At 40.0% G+C, this 26,315-nt stretch overlaps 2 protein-coding genes across 2 annotated transcripts; one reads left to right on the top strand and one right to left on the bottom strand.

Moving 5' to 3' along the window:
• Positions 1–3,111: 3,111 nt before the first annotated feature.
• On the bottom strand, positions 3,112–17,595 carry TADA2B (transcriptional adaptor 2B). The gene is made up of 2 exons (XM_083358340.1): positions 17,320–17,595; positions 3,112–6,022 (listed from the first exon to the last, which is right to left on the bottom strand). The coding sequence occupies exons 1-2, from the start codon at positions 17,587–17,589 to the stop codon at positions 5,030–5,032; spliced, it is 1,263 nt and encodes a 420-aa protein (XP_083214466.1). The 5' UTR covers positions 17,590–17,595; the 3' UTR covers positions 3,112–5,029.
• A 517-nt stretch (positions 17,596–18,112) lies between these two features.
• CFAP184 (cilia and flagella associated protein 184) lies at positions 18,113–22,552 on the top strand. Its single transcript, XM_083359484.1, has 2 exons — positions 18,113–19,340; positions 21,410–22,552. Exons 1-2 carry the CDS (start codon positions 18,261–18,263, stop codon positions 21,953–21,955), a joined length of 1,626 nt encoding a protein of 541 aa, XP_083215610.1. The 5' UTR covers positions 18,113–18,260; the 3' UTR covers positions 21,956–22,552.
• The last annotated feature ends 3,763 nt before the right edge of the window (positions 22,553–26,315 follow it).

Below are 26,315 nucleotides of genomic sequence, written 5' to 3'. Positions count from 1 at the left end.
GAGTAGCTCCAGTCTTCTCCGTCATCATCCGTCAGGTGCCGCTCCCTCCATTCCTGCAGTGCCCCACTTGCCCAGGTTGCCTGTCCCCGGTTGGGCTCTCTGCGCCCCAGGGCAGGGCTCAGCCTCCACTCCCCTCCACGATCCCAGCTACCAGTTTCCTGGGGTTCAGCCGCAGATGCCACCAGTGGAAGGGTCCGCACCTTAGGCCTCATTGTTGGTTGAGCCTCCTCTACCTCCACCACATCAAGGGGCTTTGCAGCCGGTTGCCTCTTCCATGGCAGCCACTGGAGCAGCCCCTTGCGTCCCCTCTGCCATGCCCAACTCTCACTGGAGGATACACAGCAACGAAAATAAGGAACGCTGACTTACAGGTGAAACTCGAAAAATTAGAATATGCAAAATTTCATTTATTTCAGTAATGCAACTTAAAAGGGGAAACTAATGTATGAGATAGACTCATTACATGCAAAGCAAGATAGTTCAAGCCGTGATTTGTCATAATTGTGATGATTATGGCTTACAGCTCATGAAAACCCCAAATCCACAATCTCAGTAAATTAGAATATTGTGAAAAGGTGCAATATTCTAGGCTCAAAGTGTCCCACTCTAATCAGCTAATTAAGCCATAACACCTGCAAAAGGTTCCTGAGCCTTTAAATGGTCTCTCAGTCTGGTTCAGTAGGAATCACAATCATAGGGAAGACTGCTGACCTGACAGTTGTGCAGAAAACCATCATTGACACCCTCCATAAGGAGGGAAAGCCTCAAAAGGTAATTGCAAAAGAAGTTGGATGTTCCCAAAGTGCTGTATCAAAGCACATTAATAGAAAGTTATGTGGAAGGGAAAAGTGTGGAAGAAAAAGGTGCACAAGCAGCAGAGATGACTGCAGCCTGGAGAGGATTGTCAGGAAAAGGCCATTCAAAAGTATTGGGGACTTTCACAAGGAGTGGACTGAGGCTGGAATCAGTGGGTCAAGAGCCACCACACACAGACGGATCCTGGACATGGGCTTCAAATGTCGTATTCCTCTTGTCAAGCCTCTCCTGAACAACAAACAATGTCAGAATCATCTTACCAGGGCTAAAGAAAAACAGACCTGGTCTGTTGCTCAGTGGTCCAAAGTCCTCTTTTCTGATGAGAGCAACTTTTGCATCTCATTTGGAAACCAAGGACCCAGAGTCTGGAGGAAGAATAAAGAGGCACACACTGCAAGATGCTTGAAGTCCAGTGTGAAGCTTCCAGTCTGTGTTGATTTGGGGAGCCATGTCATCTGCTGGTGTGGGTCCACTGTGCTTCATTAAGTCCAAGGTCAACGCAGCTGTCTACCAGGAGATTTTGGAGCACTTCATGCTTCCTTCCTCAGACAAGCTTTATGGGGATGCTGACTTCATTTTCCAGCAGGACTTGGCACCTGCCCACACTGCCAAAAGCACCAAAACCTGGTTCAATGACCATGGGATTACTGTGCTTGATTGACCAGCAAACTCTCCTGACCTGAACCCCATAGAGAATCTGTGGGGCATTGCCAAGAGAAAGATGAGAGACATGAGACCGAACAATGCAGAAGAGCTGAAGGCCGCTATTGAAGCATCCTGGTCTCCCATAACGACCTCAGCAGTGCCACAGGCTGATAGCTTCCATGCCATGCTGCATTGAGGCAGTAATTGCTGTAAAAGGGGCCCAAACCAAGTACTGAGTACATATGCATGCTTATACTTTTCAGAGGTCCAATATTGTTCTATGTACAATCCTTGTTTTATTGATTGCATATAATATTCTAATTTTCTGAGATTGTGGATTTGGGGTTTTCATGAGCTGTACGCCATAATCATCACAATTATGACAAATCACGGCTTGAACTATCTTGCTTTGCATGTAATGAGTCTATCTCATATATTAGTTCCCCCTTTTAAGTTGCATTACTGAAATAAATGAATTTTTGCATGATATTCTAATTTTTCGAGTTTCACCTGTACTGTCAAATCCTGTCCATGAAAAGCAGGAAGAACGCACAACAGGAACGGGAGACCAACCAACTTCTGCCTCTGCCCCTATATACACTCCACCCCTCCCCTCATGCTCCCTTTGGCTCCTGCCTTTCCCCGAGGCACAGCATGCCCCTCCTGCCAGGTACGTAGCCCACCAAACCCCACCACCCGCAGTCCCTGGTACCACTGCGTTCCCGGTCAGACAGGCCCGTTCCGCCAGTCCGGGTTCCGTCCACCACGCAATATGGGAGGCCTGGGCCAGCAGCCACACTGCTTCCTTGCCGGCAAGGCACCCCCATGCCGGCATGGCCTCCAGCGCCGGTCGCGTTGGTGCGGCCTCCAGCGCCGGGCAAGGGCCTGCACAAGAGTCCTGCGCAGGCACACCCTCCTCAGCCGGCTGGGGTTGTGCATGGTGGGTCGCCGCAGGCGCGGCTCCCAGGGACAGCCGGGAACCCACGAAGCAGTCCAGTGCAGGCGCAGCACCGCAGAGCAGCCGGGAGCATGCAGGCAGTTCGGGCTCGACGGAGGACACATCCGCAGCAGGAACAGTAAGGTCTGGTGGACAGGGTGTGTCAGCTGGTGGCAACCCCCCTGCTGAGTGTCGGGCCTGTTTTCCAGGCAAGTCGGGCGATGCAGCCGCAGCTAGAGCGGAGAGGTCCTGCGGGCGGGGTGTGCCAGCCGGTCTCAACCCCCCCGCTGAGTGTCGGGCCTGCGGGGCTCGACACTCACTTTTGCAGATTGCAGTTGGGAAAAGGGGAAAAAATCATTGGGCTGTTTTATCTGTATGAAGGAGACAATAAACCATTCTGAATTGGCCGGTCTGGATTACAAATATTGACTTAGTTTCCAGAATTATCAAGAAATATTACGAAACAGTGGGAAAGTTGCTTCTGGACTATTTCTCTTTGGAAAAAACATGGATAATCAACAAGAAAATGTAAATGGACTTCAGAAAGAAATTCCATGTTGAAATCAATTCAAGAGACAATTGTTTTAAATTTTGAGACTAAAAATAAATAAATGAGCAACTCTCCAACTTAAAGTTGCAAGCAAAAAACGTTCAGTAAATGACCATAATGAACTAGCAACTCAGAAACCAGAATAAAAAATAGAGGAAACTGATATAAAGACAGAGGATTTGAAAGAAGAAACCAACAGACAGGTACAGATGAATAAAAATTTCGAAGACCCCGAAATAACACTGGAAATGGGAGACATTTTACTTTTCAAGACTTCAGAACATATTTGAGGATAAGGAAGAATTGATAGAATGGATGAGAGAGCTGTTAGGAGAAATGGTGAAAATGGGAACAAGAAACTAAAAGCAGAACAGAAGAAAACGGAGGCTATTTAATGAATATAAATGGATTAAGCGTTTTTACAAAAACACTAATTAAATTGCCTTTTATTTCAAATAATATATTCAGAAACAAGAAAAAAAATACTTGGGTGACCTAAATGCACTGACTTGCAAAGTTATTTGGCAAAGGAAGAAAGCTAGAGTAAGGCTGAAGAAAATTGAGGTCCTGACTAATTAGATGAGGTATTATATCATCTAATGGATGTTTGAATATGATTAAAATAGACAACTGTTAGAAATAAAAGGATCATTATAAATTAGAAGGATGTGATTTGTAACTAGGATAACACTTTTCTGAGATGGGAAATATGAAAATACTAAGAGGGTTGGTATAAGGGAAGCTTTTAGTTACCCAAATGTAATTATGAGAAAAATGATAATTGAGTTATTTTGAATATTGATGGGAAATTAAAATTGGGGAAAAAAACAGGATGCAGATTGAATAAGGGAACTTTGATTACAAATACATTTGATGTTTTGGCTAAAGAAGATATTATAAACTGATATTGACACTATTATTAGAAACGTGATGAAGATGTTTATAGTTAATTGTATAGGTATTAATAGCATAAGAATTATATTTGCATAGTGTGGAAAAATGATTATTATTTGGAAGAAGAGAGGACCAGGGAAATACTGGATGGTGTAGTATTGGATATTTTGAGTGAAAGTTAATATGTACCACTGAATGATGAACCCAGACACCAAGTTGTTTATTCTGTACTTATGATTGTAAAACTTGAAATTAATAAAATATTCATATAAAAAAGTGTTTAAACAAGTGTTGTATTTGTATTTAACAAATACAAACCTGAAGAACAGCATAGGTTGATAAGTCACAAGGAGCTGCTTAAGAATCTTCTGTCAGTATATACCAATTCTCATAAACTCTTTATCATTCCCATTTTCTCAGCTGATACTTATATTTAAATAAAATCACACAAAAATTCCTTTCATTTTTCAAATTGTATAGAAGTGGAACATTAGTACATATATTAAAGCAGTTCAAACACCCCCCCCCCCATGTTTTACAATCAGGATGCCTGTTATTTGCTGAAAATCATTTTCAATGATTCTGTGCAAGCTAGATTGTGGAGCTCGTCTACTCATTTTCACCATGTGGTGTGCTGTGTTAAACCATTTTATATTACTCAGTTTTACATTCTCTGCTCTAGTGGCAATATAGCAGAATGCCTTGGCTTGTGAAAAAATGTAACAAACTTGTAGTATACATTTCCAATATGAAATTGTAATTTGTGTCTAAGTTCATTATCCAGGATTTAGTAGGACACATAAGCAGCCTGATCTGATGGTCTTACTTGACAATAAATACTACTCAATGTAGTGGGGTATACTTCCAAGTAAATGTGTGAAGAATAGCAACCTTAACCCAGTATCATGTCTAAAATACAAGTTTTTGCAGCAGAGGTAGAGTTCACATCTCACTTTTGATACACTGGTAAAATGAATCACTTCACCCATAGTTGTGTTGTTTTAAGGTAACATGTAAGGTGGTTCATAAAACAAGATCTAACATGTACATGATCCCTTACAGAAAAATCCAGTTGTTAAGGAGTGAGTTTTACAAAATGCTGGATGTTTTTAAAAAGCTGGTAACTAGATCAATGGTGAATGTTGGTTCCTCTGTTGATACTGATACTATTTCAAAGTAGTCCAGATCTAAGAAGCATCCCTGGATATCCAACCACTTTCTGTCAAAAAATTCAAAATCCTTTTTTTTAGTATCTTATCCAAGTAACTAGGAAGGCGACTTTTTGAGGGAATGCCCTGCCGTTTTTGGAGATGATCTTTAATAATTATAGTTTTAACAGTCACATAGCGTGCTGGACTCAGATTAATAGAGTTACAAAGTACTTTTTCTCGGTCAGATAAGAGTTCAAAGCCAGGAAGATTTTCAATTGCAGAGAATTCTCCGTCTTTACCCTCCTCCTTTCCTCTTTTAGAAGTACCAATATTTTTATTTTCTTTCCTTTTCTCTCGTTTGTGTCTAGCTGCTTCATATTCTGCAGATTCCTCCATTTTTGTTATGCCATTTCGGCGATAACGCTGGAGTTCTCTTATTTTTGTTCGAAGAACCTTTTCCTTGTGCAGATTTTCAAAGAAATCATCAAATTCTTTGCAAGACATAAACTGGTAAAGAGACCTCAGTTTTAACCTCAGTTCCTTTTCTTCTTTTGTAGTTTTGCGTTTTGAAGGTTTTTCTTTCTCTCTCCTATCCTTGCCTAAAAATGCAGGAACCAAGTTGTAGTCACGAGCAATGTTCTTTCGCCGCTGCCTCTCTTTCAGTTTTCTTACATACATATCCACATGAGCTCTTTTTAATTCTATTTCTACATCATCATCATCATAATTAACTGAAAGGCCACTAATTAGAGTCTCAGCATCTTGATCATACTCAATCTCATAATCATCTCGAAGTGGCATGTATCCAAGCTGTTGTTGCTCAGCCACTGATATATCTAAAGGTGGCAGAGGCATGGTAAGGCTAGGAGAAAGTGGACCACCACTTGGGCACGTATGATCAGTCACTCTATTAGGAATAATGTCAGGAATGCAGGCTTTCCCAAGATTTCCATGTATATACATGCTCACATAGTGCTCCATAACTTCTTGAGGAGTTCGTGATGCTCCAACATGAGTAGCCATATCTTCCTACAATAGAGAAAAACAATTTTTGAATTATCTGTCTCAAGAACATGTAGTAGATACACCTATTATGTTTGTCACGACCCAATATTTCACATTCTTTTCAATACAGCTAATGAATATGAACTTCAAAGTACTAATGCTTGTTCATATATGGTGATCTTAAAGTACTATTTTAGTTCAGTGGATTCAAACAGAGAAGGCTCTAAACTGGAGGAGTTTTATGTAAAGCTTTCCCCAAGAAATTCACTTTTTTGCTCATCATGTATAGAACTGGAACTTTGTAATCAAGTATTGCATAAATCTAGTGTCAGTTTGGAAAAAAATAGGGCTATGCACTGCTTGGGTTCAAAGTGAAAAAGGTGCTTTGGAGCATGTGTGGAGTGCATGGTACCTGTCAGCAACACCTAAACATGCTTTATCCAGAATTCTCTTGCAGATGCAAAAGGCAATCACACAACCCAAATAAAATGCAGTTTTAAGAAGATGCTGGCAAGTACTACTATCATGTTTTCCTGAAAGTAAGGCCTATCCTGAAAATAAGCCCTAGCTTGATTTTTTTTGGGGGGGGGGCCTAATATAAGGCCTACCTCAAAAATAAGCCCTAGTTTTGGGGCAAGGCCCACACTTAAAAATCAAGCTAGGGTGGGGGTAGGGGTTGGAGCTTACCACTGCAGCCGGGCCTCCCATGGGCCGACACTTGCCTCGCCGGCCCACTTCTTCTGAGGCCGAAGGAGCAGCTTCATTCTGCAACTGAGAATGGAGCTTCAGCCTGCATCTTGCAGTCAGAGGCCTTTCTGGAAGGCCACTGCAGCTGAGAACCACAAAAGTGGGCCGGCTGGGCTGCGCTGTCGGTGCCAGAGGTGAGTGGAAAAGATACACCACCACCCCAAAATAAGACCTGATGCCTCGTTTGGAGGCAAAAAGAAAAAAACAAGATCAGGTCTTATTTTTGGGGAAACACAGTATATGAATGATGCTGAAGCTCATTAACACTAAAAACCTCTATCAAAAATTCCCAAATGAATTGAAATAATTCTCAGAGAAGCCAACCTTAACATACAAAAGATTAAATTTTATGCTTGTTAAAAAATATAAAGATACTAAGTAAGTCAGAAGAAATGACCCAAGGAAAAACATTTTTTTCCTGTTCTGCAGCCTCTATATGTGACTAAATTTGTTCTGGAACATCCATTAAATGCCAGAGCACTTCTTGGGAGGAAGAGGCATTGGGAAAACATGATAAATATTCCTATCATCAACTTGTTGTAAAACTACACATCAATATAAAGAATTTATAAGTAATAAATATTTTGTACGATGTTCTAAATTTCAACTTTTTACATTTAAAAAAATGTTTTTAATTTTAGAAGGGAAATAAATGTATTTAGTCAGCTCGTGTGTGTGTGTGTGTGTGTGTGTGTGTAAAGGAGACCCTGCAGATTTTACTCCGCTAGTTTTGACTATTTTATGCATATATATATATATATATATATATATATATATATATATATATATATATAAAATACAAGCTTGAGTGGCATAAGGAATACTAGAAATATTGATAAATTCTTATTAGGATTACTTGTAAAGAGAAACAACATGTTTGTTTATTAATACTATCAATAGTATTTTAGTAATACTGAGCAGCGTGGTGGCTTAGTGATGAAGATGATTGTGTCCCACTTGGAAGATTGAGAATTCAATCCTAGAATAGTGGCAGATATTTCCTTTTTAGGGCACAAAGAAAAAATATCTGCTGCAAATTCCAGGAAGGGCATCCAGCCAGTAAATGCTCAGCTCCATCCAGTCATCCCAACTCTACTCCGAATTAAGTGATTACAGGGATGTAAAAAGGGAGGTTTATTTTTATTTTAGTAATACAATCATAAATCCATCTTTATTTCGAGTACTTTTAAAAAATATATGTTGCCCTTCAAAAATAAGATTACTGTAACTTTTATAGGAGTACCATTAATCTTGAATGTTGACCTTAAGTATAGCAGAGAAAGTGTTATAGCACGTGTTCACTATAAAAAATTACAGGATACAAAATTTATCTGAGGACCTCATAGAGTTAACTGGATGTTATGGAACCAATTTTTTAAAATATCTCAATCCCAGCTCATTTATGCATCCTTTAAATTTGGCTGAGTTAACTACCTGTGGTCTTCTGCTTAACAGTTATTTTTATAAATTAATTAACCTCATTATTGCCTAGCATAGTGTACAAACTCAGTTTATGTTATAAATTTATTGTCTGGAATGTCATGCAGATTCATAATATTGGATTAATAGAGTAAACCTGGATTAGGTTAACCAAGAAACAGAATCTGGTGTGATGTCACCCAGCTCAAGAAAAAGATGAAGCAGAGATTCTAGAAATGCTATTTTATTCTTTTAACATATACTACTAATCTTGAAAGCATGTCAAAAATCTTAACTGCCCCTTTTCTAAGGACTAAAAAGCAGGATTATTCTGAGTCCCTTTCTCACATTTTTTACTTTCTATGGGCTAAGAAACTGTTTCACCAATTCCACTTTATTCTCAAGGACAGAATAAAATTCTGGTACAGGTAGTCCCCAACTTATGACTGTGATAGAGCCTGCCCATCATGGTAGTAAGTTGTGAACAGTTGTAAAACAGGTTGGTCACATGACTGATTCAATTCTACAACCACATTTGCAGTGGTTGTTAAACAAATCAATGGCCCACTTTGAGGATGGTTTTGCCAAAAACCGTAGCTATCGGCTTTTGGCAAAATCATCGTAAAAGGTGGTCACATGACTATGAAACACTGCAAATGGTGTGAATGCAGTCATGTTGTTGACTGCATGTAGTTAGGTCACATGACCATGGGGGGGTGACCATAGGAACTTTGAATCTGGGTTGTAACTAGCCCCAAGTTAGTTCTGTCGTGGGTTTGAATGATAACTAAGCGACTAGTCATAATTTGAGGACTGTGCGAACATACCCAAAATGTCATCTAATAAGCATATTTAAAAAGTAACCCTGGTACAGCATTCCATACCAGCTGGTTTATAAGGCATATATTTATAATTTAAATTTAAAAGTTTTAATTTAGTATAATAACCAATGCAACAGTTATCAGATTATTTTACGTATAATATAGTAAATAGCTACAAGTGAACATATCCTGCTCACAGTTTATTTTATTTTATTTATTTTAATTAAATTTTTATACCGCCCTATTCCCAAAGGACTCAGGGCGGTTTACAGGGCAGCATAAAATACAATATAAAAATAGTATAAAATTAAAATAGATTAAATTACTTAAGACCAACAATTAAAACAATATTAAAAGCTAAAACCCCTTCAGTCCAGGCCTGATAGATCAAAAAACCAGGTTTTCAGGTCCCGGCGAAATGAACACAGATCGGGGGCAGTCCGAAGTTCCACCGGTAAATCATTCCAAAGGGCAGGTGCGCCCACAGAGAATGCCCTTCCCCTGGGGATCACCCGCCGGCACTCCTTAACCGCCAGCACCCTGAGAAGGCCCTCCCTGTGGGAGCGCACAGGACAATGGGAAGTTGATGCCGGCAGCAGGTGTTCCCTTAGATCACAGGTCTGCAACCCGCGGCTCTGGAGCCGCATGTGGCTCTTTCAGCCGTCTCCTGCGGCTCCCAGTCCTCTGCCATGTGCAGTCCAAAAAAAAAAGGGTGGGACTAAAAAAGTTCAACCAATCAATTCAAATATGCAGGGTAGGTGCATATCTCGCCTTGGCTCCACTCTTCAGTCAAACCCTGTTCTGCGCATGCGCGCATGTACGCACATGCGCACACATTTTTTGCGGCTCCCAGTTTTTCCTTTTGTGAGGGAACCGGTTCCGAGTGGCTCTTTCACTGTTTCAGGTTGCTGACCCCTGCCTTAGATAATCCGGACCCAAGCCATTTAGAGCTTTATAGGTCATTACCAGCACCTTGAATCTCACCCGGAGGGCAACCGGAAGCCAATGCAGCTCACGGAGAAGAGGTGTTACACGGGAGTATGGGGAAACTCCCATAACAACTCGCGCGGCTGCATTCTGCACCAGTTGAAGCCTCCAAGTGGTCCTCAAGGGCAGCCCCATGTAGAGAGCGTTGCAGTAGTCTAGCCGGGAGGTCACGAGCACATGGGTGATAGTCTTGGAAGCACTAAATATTTTTTCAACATTTTATTGGCAAACTCTCATTACAATTTATTTTCTACAATGAGCTAAAACCTCAGAGAAAAAGCATTTGAGTACTTGCCACATTATTGGTTAACCAAGTGCCTATAGTCAGTAGAAACATCAGAAGCCTTGTGCAAAGATTAATGGCACAATGGAAGATACAGCTGCAGGTCAATGTGATTGACTGGGAGAGGTTAACAAGAGAGGAATGTTTGAAGGAGACTATCACTATTGTTGTTTGCATTGCACTAATTCCTTTGTCAACAATACTGAAGAAGTCAGGCCATGTTCAAAACATCTGCCAGGCTATCTCATCTCATTTACATGGATGATCTGAAACTATATGGATAAAACTAACATAGAATCATTGCTCGACACTGTCTGTATATATATATACCCGATACTGCAGTGGAGTTTGGATTGGACAAATGTGCAGCCCTCACCATCAACAGGAAAAATAGTGAAAACCGAGGGAATCAAGATGCCCTATGTAGCTCATAGCTGCTGCACAGTAAGAGCTTCTTTTTTCTCTTACCAACAATCTGCTGATTTTACTGCCAAAGCTGGTTCTTTGGCAGTGCTGCTCCCTGGTTTTGAATGGGAGCAGTTAGGAATGACCCAAGACGGCTTTTGGACAATCATGGACCCAGTTAGGAAGGGGGGGGGGTCTTGAAGATTCCAATTTCCTCTAGAAGCAATCGAAGTTACTGGGCGTATACATCTTCCTATCAGCAACTGTCTATGGAGATTCTCAGTCATCCAGATCACAGTTGTCCGAAAGATACTTTTTTTCACGAGGCAACTGGACTTTGTTTTTCTTTGAAGACGTTTCACTTCTCATCTCAGAAGCTTCTTCAGCTCTGACTGGATGGTGGGGAATGGCAAGATTTACACTCCTTGTAGAAAGCTGGTCATTTGCATTCTTTAGCGAGTTGTTGAAGCCTCCCCCCCCCGGAGGCTTATCTTATCTGTGTCATCAGGGTCACCTGAGTAGTGCAAATGGGTGCAGAGCCTTCTTGGAACTGTTGAAAGGACTGTGTTGTACTCTAGATGATGTTGTATCCCTCCCCCTCTGTTGAGAGAGGGCTGTTCAATTTTGACATAAATGACCTCTTTGACCCCTCTTTCAAACCCACGCTCCTTTCTGTCCAAAATGTGGATTTTGCGGTCTTCAAAAGAGTGGCCTGTCTTTTAAATGCAGATAAACTGCTGAATCTTGTCCTGATGGGTTGTTCTCCTATGTTGTGCCATGAGTTTATGAAGTGGTTGTTTTGTTTCCCCAATGTACAATGCACATGGCTCACTGCACTGTACTGCATATGCCACGCTACTCAAGTTTGCATCTGGGTGTTTTGTCTTAGGGGTGGACAAGCTTCTGCCTTAGTGTATTCTTGGGTCTGAAGTGTGCATGTATGTTGTCTTCGCTGAAGATCCTCCTGAGCTTTTCTGATATTCCTGTAATGTATGGAATGACTATGTTGCTTCATTTATTGTTTTCTTCTTTCTCTGTTATGGAGAAGCTCCTGCTGGGTCTTTTTTGAGATTTGATGAAGCCCCACTTGGGATAGCCACAGGTTCTGAGGGCTTCCTTGCTGTTTTTTTTAGTTTTTTTTTCTTTTGCATCTTTGTTGGTAGGCAGGAGTTCAGCTCGACAATGTAGGGTTCTGATAACTCCCATTTTGAGCTCCAGTGGGTAGTGAGAATCAAAATGTAAATATTGATCTCTGTGTGTGGGTTTTTGGTAAATTTCAGTGTTAAGGCTTCTGTCTTCCTTAATCTTTACTGCACAGTTCAGGAAGCCTAGACTATTTTCCTTAACATCTTCACGTGTGAATTGATTTTTATATATATAAATATATATTCAATTTTATTTTCCCATTTCTTCCACAAACAAGTCAACAAATATATCGCCATACATAAATACATACACGTAAGTTTGGGTGCGGCTCGTCCATTTCCCTTTTCACTGTATCCACCCTCCTTCTCTCTCTTCCCTCTTCTCTACTTTCTTTCTCCTTCTCCTTTCTTTCCTACTTCCCTCTTCTTCCTCTCCTCTCCTCTTTCCTTCACCACTCCCCTCCCGTTTCTCCCCACTTCTCCTCTTTCCCTCCAACCTTCCTACTTCCTTCACCCTCCTCTACTCTCTTCCCTCTCTCCTTTCCTTTCTTCCTTCCCATTCCTCTTCCGATACAATTCAGGGGAGATGTCTGAGCAGCTCCTCTCCTTGGATTTTTAATGTCTATATTAGGTATGATAATATCCTTATCTCCTCCGTGTGAATTTGTATCTGTACACCGAGTTGATATGTTTGGTGAATGCTTCCAATTCCTGTGTTTTGATCCTTCACCCAAGTATCGTCCACATACTGTACCTATACCAGTGAATGGGTGGAATTCCTTCTACCTCTTCCATGTAGAGATTGGCCACAATGGGGGACACAGGTGAGTTCATGGCGCAGCCGTGGTTTTCTCAGATAAGGCTCCAGAGGCTTCAACGACTTGCTAAAGAATGCAAATGACCAGCTGTCTGCAAAGAATATAAATCCTGGCATTCCCCCCCATCCAGTCAGAGCTGAAGAAACTTCTTGGATGAGAAGTGAAACATCTTCAAAGAAAAACAAGAAAGTCCAGTTGCCTCGTGAAAAAAAGCATATTTGGGACTTCCTGTCAGCAATTTTGTTTTCTAAGCATGCCTGAGTATTAACTTTCACTTTTTGAATTTATGGTTTCATTTTGTTTTTGGCTTCAAAAGTTGATTAGTGGTTGCTGATTTATTTCAACTTCCTACTGGACTCTAAATTGCTTTTTCTTTTTCTTTTTGATATATGTTATTCTGGATAATTTTTGTCCCTTTTGTATGGAAACATGGGGGTGGGGTGGGGTTGAAGAGTTTTAAGACTCTCACCACTGGATCGCTGTAATTTTTGAATTTGAAAAAATCTGCAGTTCATTTTTATTGAATTTTCTTATAATTTGGATTGATATACAGAGGAAAACATACTTTCTTTGTTCTTGGTTCCCTGAACAGGTTTCACAGATTAAAATGGCTGAAATCTAAGAAAAGGAGAGCAGGGGAATATGCAGCTTCTAGGAGTATTTCTCTTTTAAAAGCTTGATGAGACAATAATGATTTTGCATTGCAAAATATGTTGGGTCATGGAATTTTGATTAAAGATATACAAGAGGACTTTGACCCAGTTCCAGACCAAAGAGACATTCTCACGGCTGGAGTGGATTTCATCTGTTGCTCCGAAGTTTAAATCTGCATATTACTACAATATCAGGATTCTGACTGAAAGGGGAAGCAACAAATTTGTTTCATTTATGAAGACTGAGGGGGACTGGGTGGATTTTATTACAGTTAACTGGTAACCACTTCTGGAGACTGAATCTATTATACTTAAGCAAACAATTCACAACAGATGGCATTAAGAAGTAAACGTGGATAGTCGATCCAGGACAAATTATTTATAACTTTTGGAATGATTTGGAATAGATGAGATACCGTAGTAAACTTTCTACAAGTGGATTACAATAACAAGTTTGTTGAATTTTGAAACTTTATTTTTGTTTTGTTTTAGTATTATTATTCTTTCTGTTAACTACTTTGTAACTAATATAACATAGAAGACAGGTCAATAATTTGCAAATAGATTTAGTAATTTAAAGAAGGCCTATTTTGCAAGGGGTGGGAATTAATGTTGTAATAATGTATTAATCAAGTGTTCAACTAGAGGGGATAATATATGTATATGTGGTGTTCTTTTTTGATGCACCATTTTTAATGTTTTTATTTTGTGTTTTTGTCCTTTTTCAGTCTTCTTTTGGATTTTTTTAAATGTATGTATGTATGTAATAGGGGACGCGGTGGCTCAGTGGGTTAGGACGCTGAGCTTGTCGATCAGATGGTCGGCAGTTTGGCGGGTCGAATCCCGAGTGCCGCGTAGCAGAGTGAGCGCCTGTTACTCGTCCCAGCTTCTGCCAACCTAGCAGTTTGAAAGCACGTAAAAATGCAAGTAGAAAAATAGGGACCGCTACGGTGGGAAGGTAACAGCGTTCCTTTGGCGTCTAGTCATGCCGGCCACATGACCACGGAGACGTCCTCGGACAAGCGCTGGCTCTTCGGCTTTGAAACGGAGATGAGCACCGGCCCCTAGAGTCGGAAACGACTAGCACGCATGTGCGGGGGAACATTTACCTTTACCTTATGTATGTAATGTATGTATGAATATGCCCTATGGAAATAACACTGAAAGTCTGGATGAAGATTATCATTACAAATACCTAGGCATCCTTCAAGATGACAACATAAAGCACACCAAAGTCAAGAAGTGAATACATTATGAAAGTGAAGATCTTAAGGTCCAAACTCAACAGAGGAAAGTCAATTAACACCTGGGCAATTCCAGTCATTAGTTACCCAACTGGAATAGTGAATTGGACTCAAGAAGAACTAAAAGCCCTGGATAAGAAGACCAGAAAAATAATGAGAATGAATCATGCCCTTCATCCTTGCAGCGACATTGACAGACTCTACCTACCATGGAATAGAGGTGAGTATGGAATGCTGCAAGTAGACCAGACAACTGAAGAAGAAAAAAGGGCATTGGAAGAATATCTGGAGGGCAGTGAAAAAGATGCACTGAAGCTATGAAGGCCTACTAAATAGTGGAGGAACCAAACTGACTTACAAGAAAGATCAAATAAAGAATAGAAAAGAGATCTAGTAAGACAAAGTATTACATGGCCAGTGTGTTTTTAAAAAAATCAGGCAAAGCAGAAAATAATCAAGACCTGGCAGTGTCTAAGCTAACAGTAGGAAATTTGAAGAAAGACAGAGGGGCTACTTAAGAACAAACACATACAAACCCAACTTGAGAAGATAGCAACAGGCAGCAAATGCCATCTCTGCAACCTGAAAAAAATATGGACTACCTGGTTAGCTACTGCAAGATGATCCAACAGATGGACTTCAAACAATCACATGACAAAGTAGCAACAATTGTGTACTGGAAAGTCCACAATAAATACCATTTATCTTCAAGCAAGAACTGGTGGGATCATAAAACAGACAAAGTAATAGAAAATGAAGAAGCTAAAGTGCTCACGGACTTTAGTTTTGAAAGAGATAATCACCTGCCACATAACATCTCAGGCTTAACAATTGTTGACAAATCGTCAACAAAGCCTGGATAGTAGACAGGGCAGTATCTGTAAATAGCAGAACAGAAGAGAAAGAACTGGAGAAAATCACAAAATAAAAAGACCTGCAAATAGAAGCGGAACAACTGTGGCAAAATAAAACAAAATAGTACCAATAGTAATAGACACCTTGGGTGCAATTCCAAAAACCTCTGGAGTACCAATCGAAGGTCATCGGTACTAACAAATCACCAACAGTCAATTCCAAAGACAACTTACATCCTGCAACAATATGTTTAATACCATGAAAGACATCTCCTTATCCCAGGTCCTTGGAAAGGACTTAATTAAGTAGATAAAAATGCCAAATCCAGTCTAAACATCTGTCTGACTAAACAAACCATAATAATAAAGCATTTATACCCCAAATCATTTTAGGCCACCTAAAATCATACAACCACAGTTCCAGACAGATACAATGAAAGACTGGAATTCTGACAAACATCTATTATAAGGATGGTGATAGAACATAGTATTTTGGTCAAAAATATTCACTTTTACATGATTCAATTTCTGAAGTATCTCATCTATTCAGTGTATTTCTATAGACTTTGAATAATTTAAAAACAGTCTGGCAGTCAAGATCTCCTTAATCTCTCATAAAGTTATATATATTTTTGTTTAGTTACCACTTCCAGTTGTTTTTTAGCATAATTTTGATTTTAAGGGTTTTTTAGAATTTTCCATACACTTTTCTAATTTCATTTATTCTTGAAATATGCAAGTTTTACTGAATAGTTATTCACAAACAGATAATGTTTGAATTAATAAAGGAGAATATTTGTAGCTCAGGTTGAATGAGGGTTCTTAGTGTTCTCTGAGCTTGTTTTCTTGCACAAGTTTCATTACCCAAACTAGGTAATATCACCTAGTTTGGGTAATAAAAAGTCTGCAAGAAAACAAGCTCAGAGAGCACCAAGGACTCCTCGAAGTCTGAACTGGAGAAAATATATTCCCATTATATCAAGGGCTCTCTAGGACATGTGAACATATGATCTGGGGTGGCTCTGTAGATTTTTGGAGGGAGATATTTGATTACTTATCTCTATTTGCAATGTGAAGGTGGGTGTCATGCACACAGTTTTGGGCAAGACAAGATATGTTCCTTCACTTTTCAGGAAAAGTTGGCTCAACACGATGGTACGGTTTTGACTGATCCAAATGTGAGCTGCAGCCTTTTGAACGTATCGATTATTCACAATATTTTTGTACAATTATTTTACGTTCCTTCACTTTTCAGGAAAAGTTGGCTCAACACGATGGTACGGTTTTGACTGATCCAAATGTGAGCTGCAGCCTTTTGAACGTATCGATTATTCACAATATTTTTGTACAATTATTTTACGTTCCTTCACTTTTCAGGAAAAGTTGGCTCAACACGATGGTACGGTTTTGACTGATCCAAATGTGAGCTGCAGCCTTTTGAACGTATCGATTATTCACAATATTTTTGTACAATTATTTTTATTCGATGGAATTGCTGGGTAGTTTGAAAGGCAAGCGTGTCTGGTTGCAGAGATACGATACAGGCGAATTTAGCTTAATTTTCAAATCGACAACATATAACAATTGGGATTTGTATTCACTCTATTGCTTGAGCTGTGTTTTGAATGTTGACCAGAATAAGTAACCCCCTTTAACTTTGCCCAATATTTCCAGCCATTCTTTTCCCCTTAGCTAAATCGTGCTACTTAAAATGAGAAGTGAGGAACCGCTAATGGCAGGGGTCGGCAACCTCGGCTCTTTTATGACTCGTGGACTTCAACTCCCAGAATTCCTGAGCCAGCATAGCTGGCTCAGGAATTCTGGGAGTTGAAGTCCACGAGTCATAAAAGAGCCGAGGTTGCCGACCCCTGCGCTATGGGAACAGGAGGATTTTCCCGACGCGGAAGGACAGGGCCGGCTGACAAACCAGCATGGAACTTCTCACCCAGTTGCCGAAGCCGAACTGCTCGATAGCATCCAGTAAGAGTTGCTCCTCGCGGCTGCTCCAGCCACCCTCGGCCTCGGCCCCCCAGAGAGTGAAACGCCCACCATCTACCAGCTGGTAGCCATGCCAGCGCCTATGCGGGCCAATCTCGGCGCCGGCTGAGAAGCATTCGGGGCAAAGCTCGATGTCGGTACATTCGGTGCAGCGAAAACGAAGCGAGCTGACCTCAGCCAAGCAGTACACGCAATACTTTTTCCCTAGTTCCGCCATCTTGCTTCCCCCCTCCGCCGCCACCCCCCCTCCCTCCCTCCTTCCTTTAGAGGTAAAAAGAGCAGCGAAGGTTTGACGTCCAAGTTTGCGACGGGGACCAAGTCCCCGCCCACTAATCGAGGCAGAACCGGGTGGGTGTGTCCCAGGAAGGAACGGCCAATCGGCTCCGAAACGTCTGACGCTCTTCCGCGCGCAACTTCCAATCAGGCCTCGCTTGTCTGAATTTCTTCCCATTGGTTGAGAAAATGAAGTTTTGTCGCCTAGCGACGGAGCAAAGCGATTTGTTTGGTGCGGGGGGGGGGAGAAAGAGATGATAGATAGATAGATAGATAGATAGATAGATAGATAGATAGATAGATAGATAGATAGATAGATAGATAGATAGATAGATAGATAGATAGATAGATAGATAGATAGATAGATAATAGATAGATAGACAGGTAGGTAGAGAGATAGAGAGATAGAGAGATAGAGAGATAGAGAGATAGATATAGATAGAGAGATAGAGAGATAGAGAGAGAGAGAGAGATAGAGAGATAGATAGAAAGAGAGAGAGAGAGAGAGAGAGAGAGAGAGAGAGAGAGAGAGAGAGATAGAGAGATAGATAGAAAGAGAGAGAGAGAGAGAGAGAGAGAGAGAGAGAGAGAGAGAGAGACGAAGGGTTGGATGCTATGGAGGAGATACAGGAGGTGGCGGAGGAGGTCTCTACTCCAGTGGCCCAAGACCTCGAGGATGCCGCGGTCCCGATCTCCCCAGAACCACGTAAGTCGCCCGCGGACGCGGAGACGGCGAAGAGTGCCGCGGCGGCGGAGCCTCCAACGGCGACGGAGGGAGGCGAGGGAGACGAGGCGGCCGAAGAGCCGCCAGCGTTAGAAGGAGCGGACCGGCAGTCCCTGGCGGAGAAGCAATCGGAGCCCGCCACCTCGAGGGAAGGTCCGGGAGCAGCCGAGGCACCGAAGGATGGGGAGGAGAAGGAGGAGGAGGCGGCGGCGGCGAGGGCTCCGTCGGAGATCTCCTCTCTGGAGAAGCTGGAAGGAGCGAGCGGGGCGCCGGCGGTTGCCTCCAGCAGGTTGTCGCTCCTCCGCGACTTGCCCACCAGCGCCTCCTTCGACGAGGGCGAGCTGGCCGAGCCGCCTCCGTTCCAGGTTGGCGTGGAGCTGGGCCGCAGGCTGAGCAGCACGCTCTGGAAGTTGGAGCAGAGGCAGGCGAGCAGCCGCTCCGTCGATCTCGGCGGCAGCCCGGAGAGCCAGGAGGGGGGCCCGCTGGAAAACGAGACGGAGGAGCAGAGGGAGCAGCGGGCGGCCGAGGAGCAGCGGCGCCGAACCGAACTGGCCGAAGAGTACCGGCAGCTGCTGGCCGAGCGAGGCCGCCTCCGCGGCTACAACGCCAAGCTGCAGGGCAAACTGGCCGAGCTCTTGAACAAAGCCAAGGGCAAGGATCGCGTCCGAGAACTTGAGCAGCACATCTCCGACTGGGAGCAGCGCTACAGCCGCTACCTGGCCATGTTGGAGAAATTGCGCAGCCAGCAGGCGGAGGAGACGGCTTGGTACCAGAAGGAGATCGATGCTCTCCAGCGGTCCTGCGATCAGAAGTTGGCCAAGGTGGAGAGTGAATGGAAGACCTATCAGGCGGTCAAGAAGGAAGTCGCTGTGTATACTATGGGGAGGCGGCTGGGAGGTAGACAAGCCGCCATCAAGGAAGTGGACAAGATCCAAGCTAAAGAACAAAGCAAGGAGAAGGAGTTGACAGAGGTGAGCCCTGCATAGGAAGAGGGATGTTAAAATGCCCTGTCTAAGCAGCCTGCTGTTGGGAGAATTGCATTAACTCATTTTAAGATGTGGCAATCTCTTTTTTTCTACATCTTTCAACTGAAGAGTCTTTAAGACTTAACACTGAGCGGGCATGTATTATCTCATAACTATAAGGCCTATTCAGGGCACCAAATTCATGATTAGGAGGAATTGAAACTGATTGAAATGTCATTCTCAGAAAAAGCAAAGTTAATCTAAACCAAACCATTTCCTGGATTTTATGGCCAGCCTTGTAAATAAGCCTGTAAAATTCCTAAATTGCAAAGGAAAGTAAACCTTTATAATGGCAGAATTTGTAATTTTTAACAGCCTAGGTTAGTATGTGTGCTACCAACAGTAACAGGATGATGAGGAATAATTAGTTTATAAAATTTCTTATCAGGATTTTTGTAAAAAAACCCCTGCTTATCTAGATTTAAGTTTCAGTTCTTCTACATTCAATATTTCACTGGCTTAACTGATGAAAGAGCAATGAGGCAAGGATATACACCCCAAACTTAAGAATTATACTGAATGTTAACAAAATCTACTATTCTGTTCTCATGGTAGCCAGGAATATAATGGTCAAGGACTGTATCACAAAACTTTTGAAAGTCCAAGTAAATAGTATCTGCTGGATCATCTTGGTCTTCAAATTTGCCTGCACAACATCAGCTTCTAAATCAGAAGTAGGAAACATTGGGGAACTAGAGGTCATTCTTTGGGAATAGAGCCTCAGTAGGCAAAAGGAAAAGTTCAATACAGTTCCATACAGTCTTAGCTGTTTTGATTTTGTATTTCTTTCCTGGAAGTTGCTTTTGTATTTCTTTCCTGGAAGTATCAGTTTAAACTATTGTTTCCGCTCTATGTTTTCTATAGCAGACTTTAGAAATTATTTAGCTTCTCTGCAATTTCCTTATATTTCCTTATTCTAGAATTGACTCCCAGAGTTAGTGAGTAGTGCTTCTTGAAGATGTGAAATCACTGATTTTTTTCAAACAGTTGTATTAATTTTCAAATGTTTATTAGCCCAATTTAATGTGTTATCTACAGTGTCCAATTTTTTTATAGGCTACTATCTATGGCCACCAATTCACATGGACTCCATTGTATTCTAGTTGTAAGACATCAGTGTCATTGGTATAGATGACAAATATGTTTGTTCAAAAGAACATAATAGCTGAAGGAGCCATTAAAGCACTTTATTATAAAATCATTGATTCATAAAACTCATGCCCTTGACTTGGTATATTCTAAAATTCAAAGTATAAGAAATAACCAAGCTTGAAGTCTTAAAGTCCTTTGGTAGTTGTAAATATATGGGATGAGCCACATATTGGATGGTGCTCAAGATGGCTAACAATATAATTCATCAGATGCAGCATGCCACCGAGCATCATCAGCAATAATTCATTCACATGAAAAGAAGCCTGCCTTGATGTCCAAATACTAAAACAACCATAAAGAAATCCTTCTTTGTGTTCTCATCAAATGTGTCTCTGATAGTGACAGGTTGCAGATAAGGCCCTGAGCATCCAGATTAAAGTTATGTCCCAGAGCACTAACTAAGAGTGTGTGTGTGTGTGTGTGTGTGTGTGTGTTTGTGTGTGTGTGTGTGTGTGTGTGTGTGTTGGGGAGGGTAGACCGGTGACCTGCTCAATGAGCAGGGCACAAAAAACAACCGGCTACATAAGCAAACTCCCAGAACTCCCATTTTCACTCTGACTGCCAACAAATCCCATGGTCTTTTACGGGTAAATCAGTGGGGCTTATCTGAAGGCTAAATCTTAAGAATTGCCCTATAACAATAACAGAGATCAGAAAGAAATTTTCTCTTTAATTAACTGAAGAGGTCTTTGCAAATCATTCCTAAAGACTCTTTATAACTATTATCCAAATCTCTGATTTAGAGAATGGCTAATAAAAGGCCATGTTCTCATGGCATGTCACACACCGTATTTCAAATTAGTATTGCTCCAACATAAAACAATTATTTGGTAGTATCATTAGACCAGTTTTTATCATTTTAGGTACGTCTTGAAAATATAAAATTGAAACACAGGATCCAAAAACTTGATGCAAGTCTAAAAGCCCAAGAAGAACTGGCAGAAGGCTTACATTTAATAGACTTTGAGCAACTGAAGATAGAAAACCAGACCTACAATGAAAAAATTGAAGAGCGTAATGAAGAAATTCAGAAACTCAGGAGAAAGGTCACCAATACAGTGCAAGTACTGTCTCAAGTAAAAGAAAAACTGCAATTTGTGGAAGCAGAGAATCAAGGCCAGAAGGGTCAGCTAATGGCAGTGGAGAGTCTAGTAGCTCAAAACAGAGACATATTAACAAGGACCAAGCAGGCTCGTGATAAATTGAGAATAGACAATCAGAGGCTTCAACAGAAATGTGGTTTACTTGGAAATACATTGCTATTGAGGGACTTTGAGGAGAAAGTGGATGCTGCTGAGATATTGAAAGAGAAATTGGAAATATTGAAGCGTCATCATGCTGGATTGTCCCTTACTTGCAATGGAATCAAAAAGAAAATCAAAGGGGCAAAATCTTTTCTGCCATTCTAAATGTCTTTAATGGTAAATAGGACAAAGTAATATATCAAAAAATTTTTAAAACATACTTGTGTCTATAGATTAAGGTGTGGTTAGGCGACAATTGGGCCTCAAATTCAAATAGCCATCATGAGTGCTTATATAAGCAGAAAGAGAGGATATCACTTTAATAATACCTTCATAAATACCCTGTTAATTTATAATTGACACTCAAAGTATACAAAACTAAACTAACAGAATCTGTATTCAATTTTTAATGTAAAAATAGACCATAAGCAAACATTGGCAATTATTAATGAATAAAGCATAATAAAGTTGTAAAATGCTTAGCCTCCATTGGAGAAATTCGCCTTTTTTGTGTTTTTAATTAGCTATAATAGGTAACCTATCTTCATTTTTCCTTGACCCTTTAATAGTATCAAAATTGTTCTAGTAAATTAAAAAAATGTTATGTGTCATCTTTTGAAAGCATTTTTTTATTTAGTCATCTAGTTCTTTCCTCAATAAAGATGGCTTTCACTAGAGTCGGAAACGACTAGCTCGCATGTGCAGGGGAACCTTTACCTTTTTAAATGTGTATGTGTGGGAAATTGGAGATGACAGATATGCTTGGGGAATTGTGATAAGACAAAGGACTTTGAAAGTTTTGGAACAAATATGCTTGTTTCTCTTGAAGAAAATTATGAAGAGCCTAGTTTTTTCCCCACTACAGCAGACATGTCAAACACAAGGCCCGGGGGCCAGATCCGGCCCGCAAAGTGGTTTCAAGTGGCCCGCGAAGCCATCCTGGAAACAGTGAGGGAACGGCCCCCACTGCCTTGGCCCTAGCCCAGAGACCCTCCTTCTGCCAGAGACCCTCAGATCTGTCCCACTCCTGCCCAGGGCCCCATAGGCACCCTTGATGCGAACGATGTAGAGCTGGCCACGCCCACCCAGTAGGCCATATGCACTCTAGCCACGCCCACCCAGTAGGCCACGCCCACCCTGGCCATACCCACCCGGCCCCTTGAGGGCAACCGCAATGCTGATGTGGCCCTTAATGAAATTGAGTTTGACACCCCTGCACTACAGTCTAACACACCTCAGAGAGTTGTTGTTATGGGGAAAATAGGAAGGAGTATTAAGTATGTTTGCTGCCTTGAGTTACTTATAAAGCAATAAAGATGGGATAAAAATCAGATGGGCAGAAAAACTATTGTAAATTAAATTATTTTAAATTATATAGTAAGCCCAGAAAACAATGAAGAATATCTGAATAGGATGTTACTTCCAAAATGTGTAGATCAACAAAAAGAATTCCTTAATCATTCCATACCCCCTAAGATAAAACTAAAGAGGGGGGAAAAACAGCTCTGGGATATGATGGGCATTTCTGCAATATACCAGAAGACTTTCCAAGTAATTGTAGTTAAAACTATTACTCAAGTAGTAAGAGAGATTCAGGAACACTTTTAGCTATAAATTTAAAAAGATTTTGATTTGCTTATAGACATACAGCCTAATTTCTTTACTGAATGTACATAAGCTTTTTAAGGCAATACTCAAAGACAACAAGTAGTTTTTAAATTAAAATGATATAACCTAATCAGAATGGATTTGTTCTGAAGAGATATCAGAGACAACATCAGACATTTTTGTTATTGATTAAATCACATCAACAAAAAGTGGCTAAAATCCTTGTTTATGCAGAAAACCTTTGACAATCTAGGATGAACTTTTATGTTTGCATAAAAAAGATGTAGCTTTTTTTTCATAGGGATACAGAATATAAAGGACAAAACGCCAAGAAAATAGTAAACGGCTATTTATCACTACCATGCATTATACAAAAGGGAAAAGACAATATTATCCCTTTTCCCCCTTTTCTACTGGCAATAAAACTATTGGTAATGAAAATATGTCAAGGAAATAAAATTTCTGAAATTATATGCCAATGAAATTATACTCACAGTCACTCAACCAACACTCAATACAATAGCATTTATTGGCATTGTAATAGAGGAAGGAAAACAACACCTGCATCTAGAAATGGTTTTAAGACCTAAAAAAAATTAAATACTTCATAAAAGTATTTATTTAAAAATAATTATTTAAAAGGCTGGAAAAAGAAAATGGCAGTTATTTCAGGAGAGAAGGAATAAACTTTCTTGAATTGCAGCCATCAAAGTTAATTTTTATCAGAACTTTCTTTTCCAAATGGTTCCAATACATATTGAAAATGAGATTCACTGACTGGCAGAATGAACAACATGGTCCAATAAAAATAAAACAAGGATTAAATTTAAACAGGTGTTGAAAAATGAAGTGGATTGATGGCTGTAAAGTTTATATTATACCATAATGCCAGTTGCTTAACATGGCTTAGAATGGATCATATCTCCTTATGGCCCTAATAAAGAAGGGGCAGTAGTTCCAGTAAACATAAATATTTTGGACTGTTACAAATACAAACAATTTATATGAGACCATGCAATAGTAAGCAATGTATTGAACATTTGGAATCAGAACCTTTATAGTAGTCAATGAAACACTTGAATAAATAAAATTGATATTATCTAAAGTAACAGATTTGTCATTCAAACTGGTGCACATCGTACACATTATATGACTGCCCCCAACCTCCGATCATTCCGCCGGGGCCTGAAGACCTGGCTCTTTGAGCTCTCGGGCCCAGGCTGAGGAGAAATTTATTTTAATTGGGGTTTTTAATTGTACAGGGTTGGTTTAATCTTTTTTAAATTGGTTTTTTAACTTTTGTATGGTTGATTTTTAACTCCCTGTAAACCGCCCTGAGTCCTCAGGGAAAGGGCGGTATATAAATGCAATAAAATAAATAAATAAATAAATAATTGGGCAACACTTAAGGAATAGTCATTTGAATCTGAGAACAAGAGGCTTAAATAGAACTAATCAAGTGGCCAGGGAAGTAACAGGTCCTGACAAATGTTGGAAAAAAATAGACATTAAAGTTTGTTTGAAGGGGTTTTTTGGCTCCTTCATCACATGGATAGACTCTGGATTTAAATACAAACTACAGGAAAAGAATGCCTACTACTGTTCACTTCTTGCTTTGTTATTACTAAACATTTATTCTTATGAATACACAAAGAAATTTGCTGTATGGAATTAATTAGTTTAGACTGAAAGACCTTATTAATAACACAAAGATAAAAACTTTTGAGGTTCTTACTTCACAATAGTCTAGTTCTTTGGACTAATTTTAGTATCTTCACATAAATAGTCCAGAATCATAAGAATTACAGAAAAAAAGAAGGAACCTGAGAGACATGATTGAATTTGATTTTTTTTAATTTAGAGACTTTGCTGGGTCATGCTTTTAATAAATTGATGGTGCAATATGACAAAAAAACCAAAAGGGCAAAGTCCACATGATTACATGGATGCAGAATTTAGATGTAGTAATAGATTTGCAACAATGAAATTTCAATAGAAGTGTATTACATTAACCCTCAAAACTAGTTAGAAAATATTGGTATAAGATGTTTTAATGTCAGTATATTACTCCAGTTTTGATTGCTTAAATTGGTAATTCATTTTCTAAAACTTGCTGGAGATGTAATGAGCAGGTGGATTATTCTTTTGTATCTAATAGCAATATTGTAGCAATTACAGCAATTATGAAAAATAATTCATAACAGTACAACAAATTTTAAAATTGAATTCTCATTTCAACCTGCAACTTTTATTAAATTTACCGAACTCATTTCCTCAACTACTGTACATTTCTACATATCAGTTGCTGCAAAAGTATAAAAAATTTTTTACTGGAAAAGTATAATTTTGAAACAGAATCTAACTAAAATTGAAAGCCATTCTTAGGCTATACCTAATACTGTATATGGATTCATACCAAATAAAACTATAGGTTTTCCATATCAGAACAGTCTTTTAGAAACATGAATATAATTTTTTGTAGAGTGCAGTTTCATTTGTTTTTATACTGTTTTTATCGTGGTTATTGATATTCAGATTTTACTTCAAACTTACGAGTGGTTTTTAGTTCTTTAAAATGATGTAATTAATTCAATTATTATTAACTAATTATATAACATATTGAGAAATTATAAGCACCATATTTGTGAACCATTTTTTATACATTTACTCATCTGAATTTTATTTTTTACCTCTTTTTACTGTTTGTTTATATAACTTCTTCCAACATGTTTGATTAAAAAATAGAAAAAAAATATACATGAATTTTTAACATGGTATCATTTGTATTTTACTCTGACAGATATGGCAATTTGTTGAAAAGCTGCCATTTGGGGAGTTCACTTATAAGGCCCTGTAAGCTCTTCTGATTCAAAGTGTATTGCTAGAAATATTTTTGAAAATACTTTTGTTAAGAGCA

This window comes from Vipera ursinii, assembly GCF_947247035.1.
Source record: "Vipera ursinii genome assembly, chromosome: 3".
In the NCBI taxonomy this organism is placed as follows: Eukaryota; Metazoa; Chordata; class Lepidosauria; order Squamata; family Viperidae; genus Vipera; species Vipera ursinii.
The sequence above is the reverse complement of the archived record's forward strand: the minus strand, read 5'-3'. Positions and strand labels throughout refer to the sequence as shown.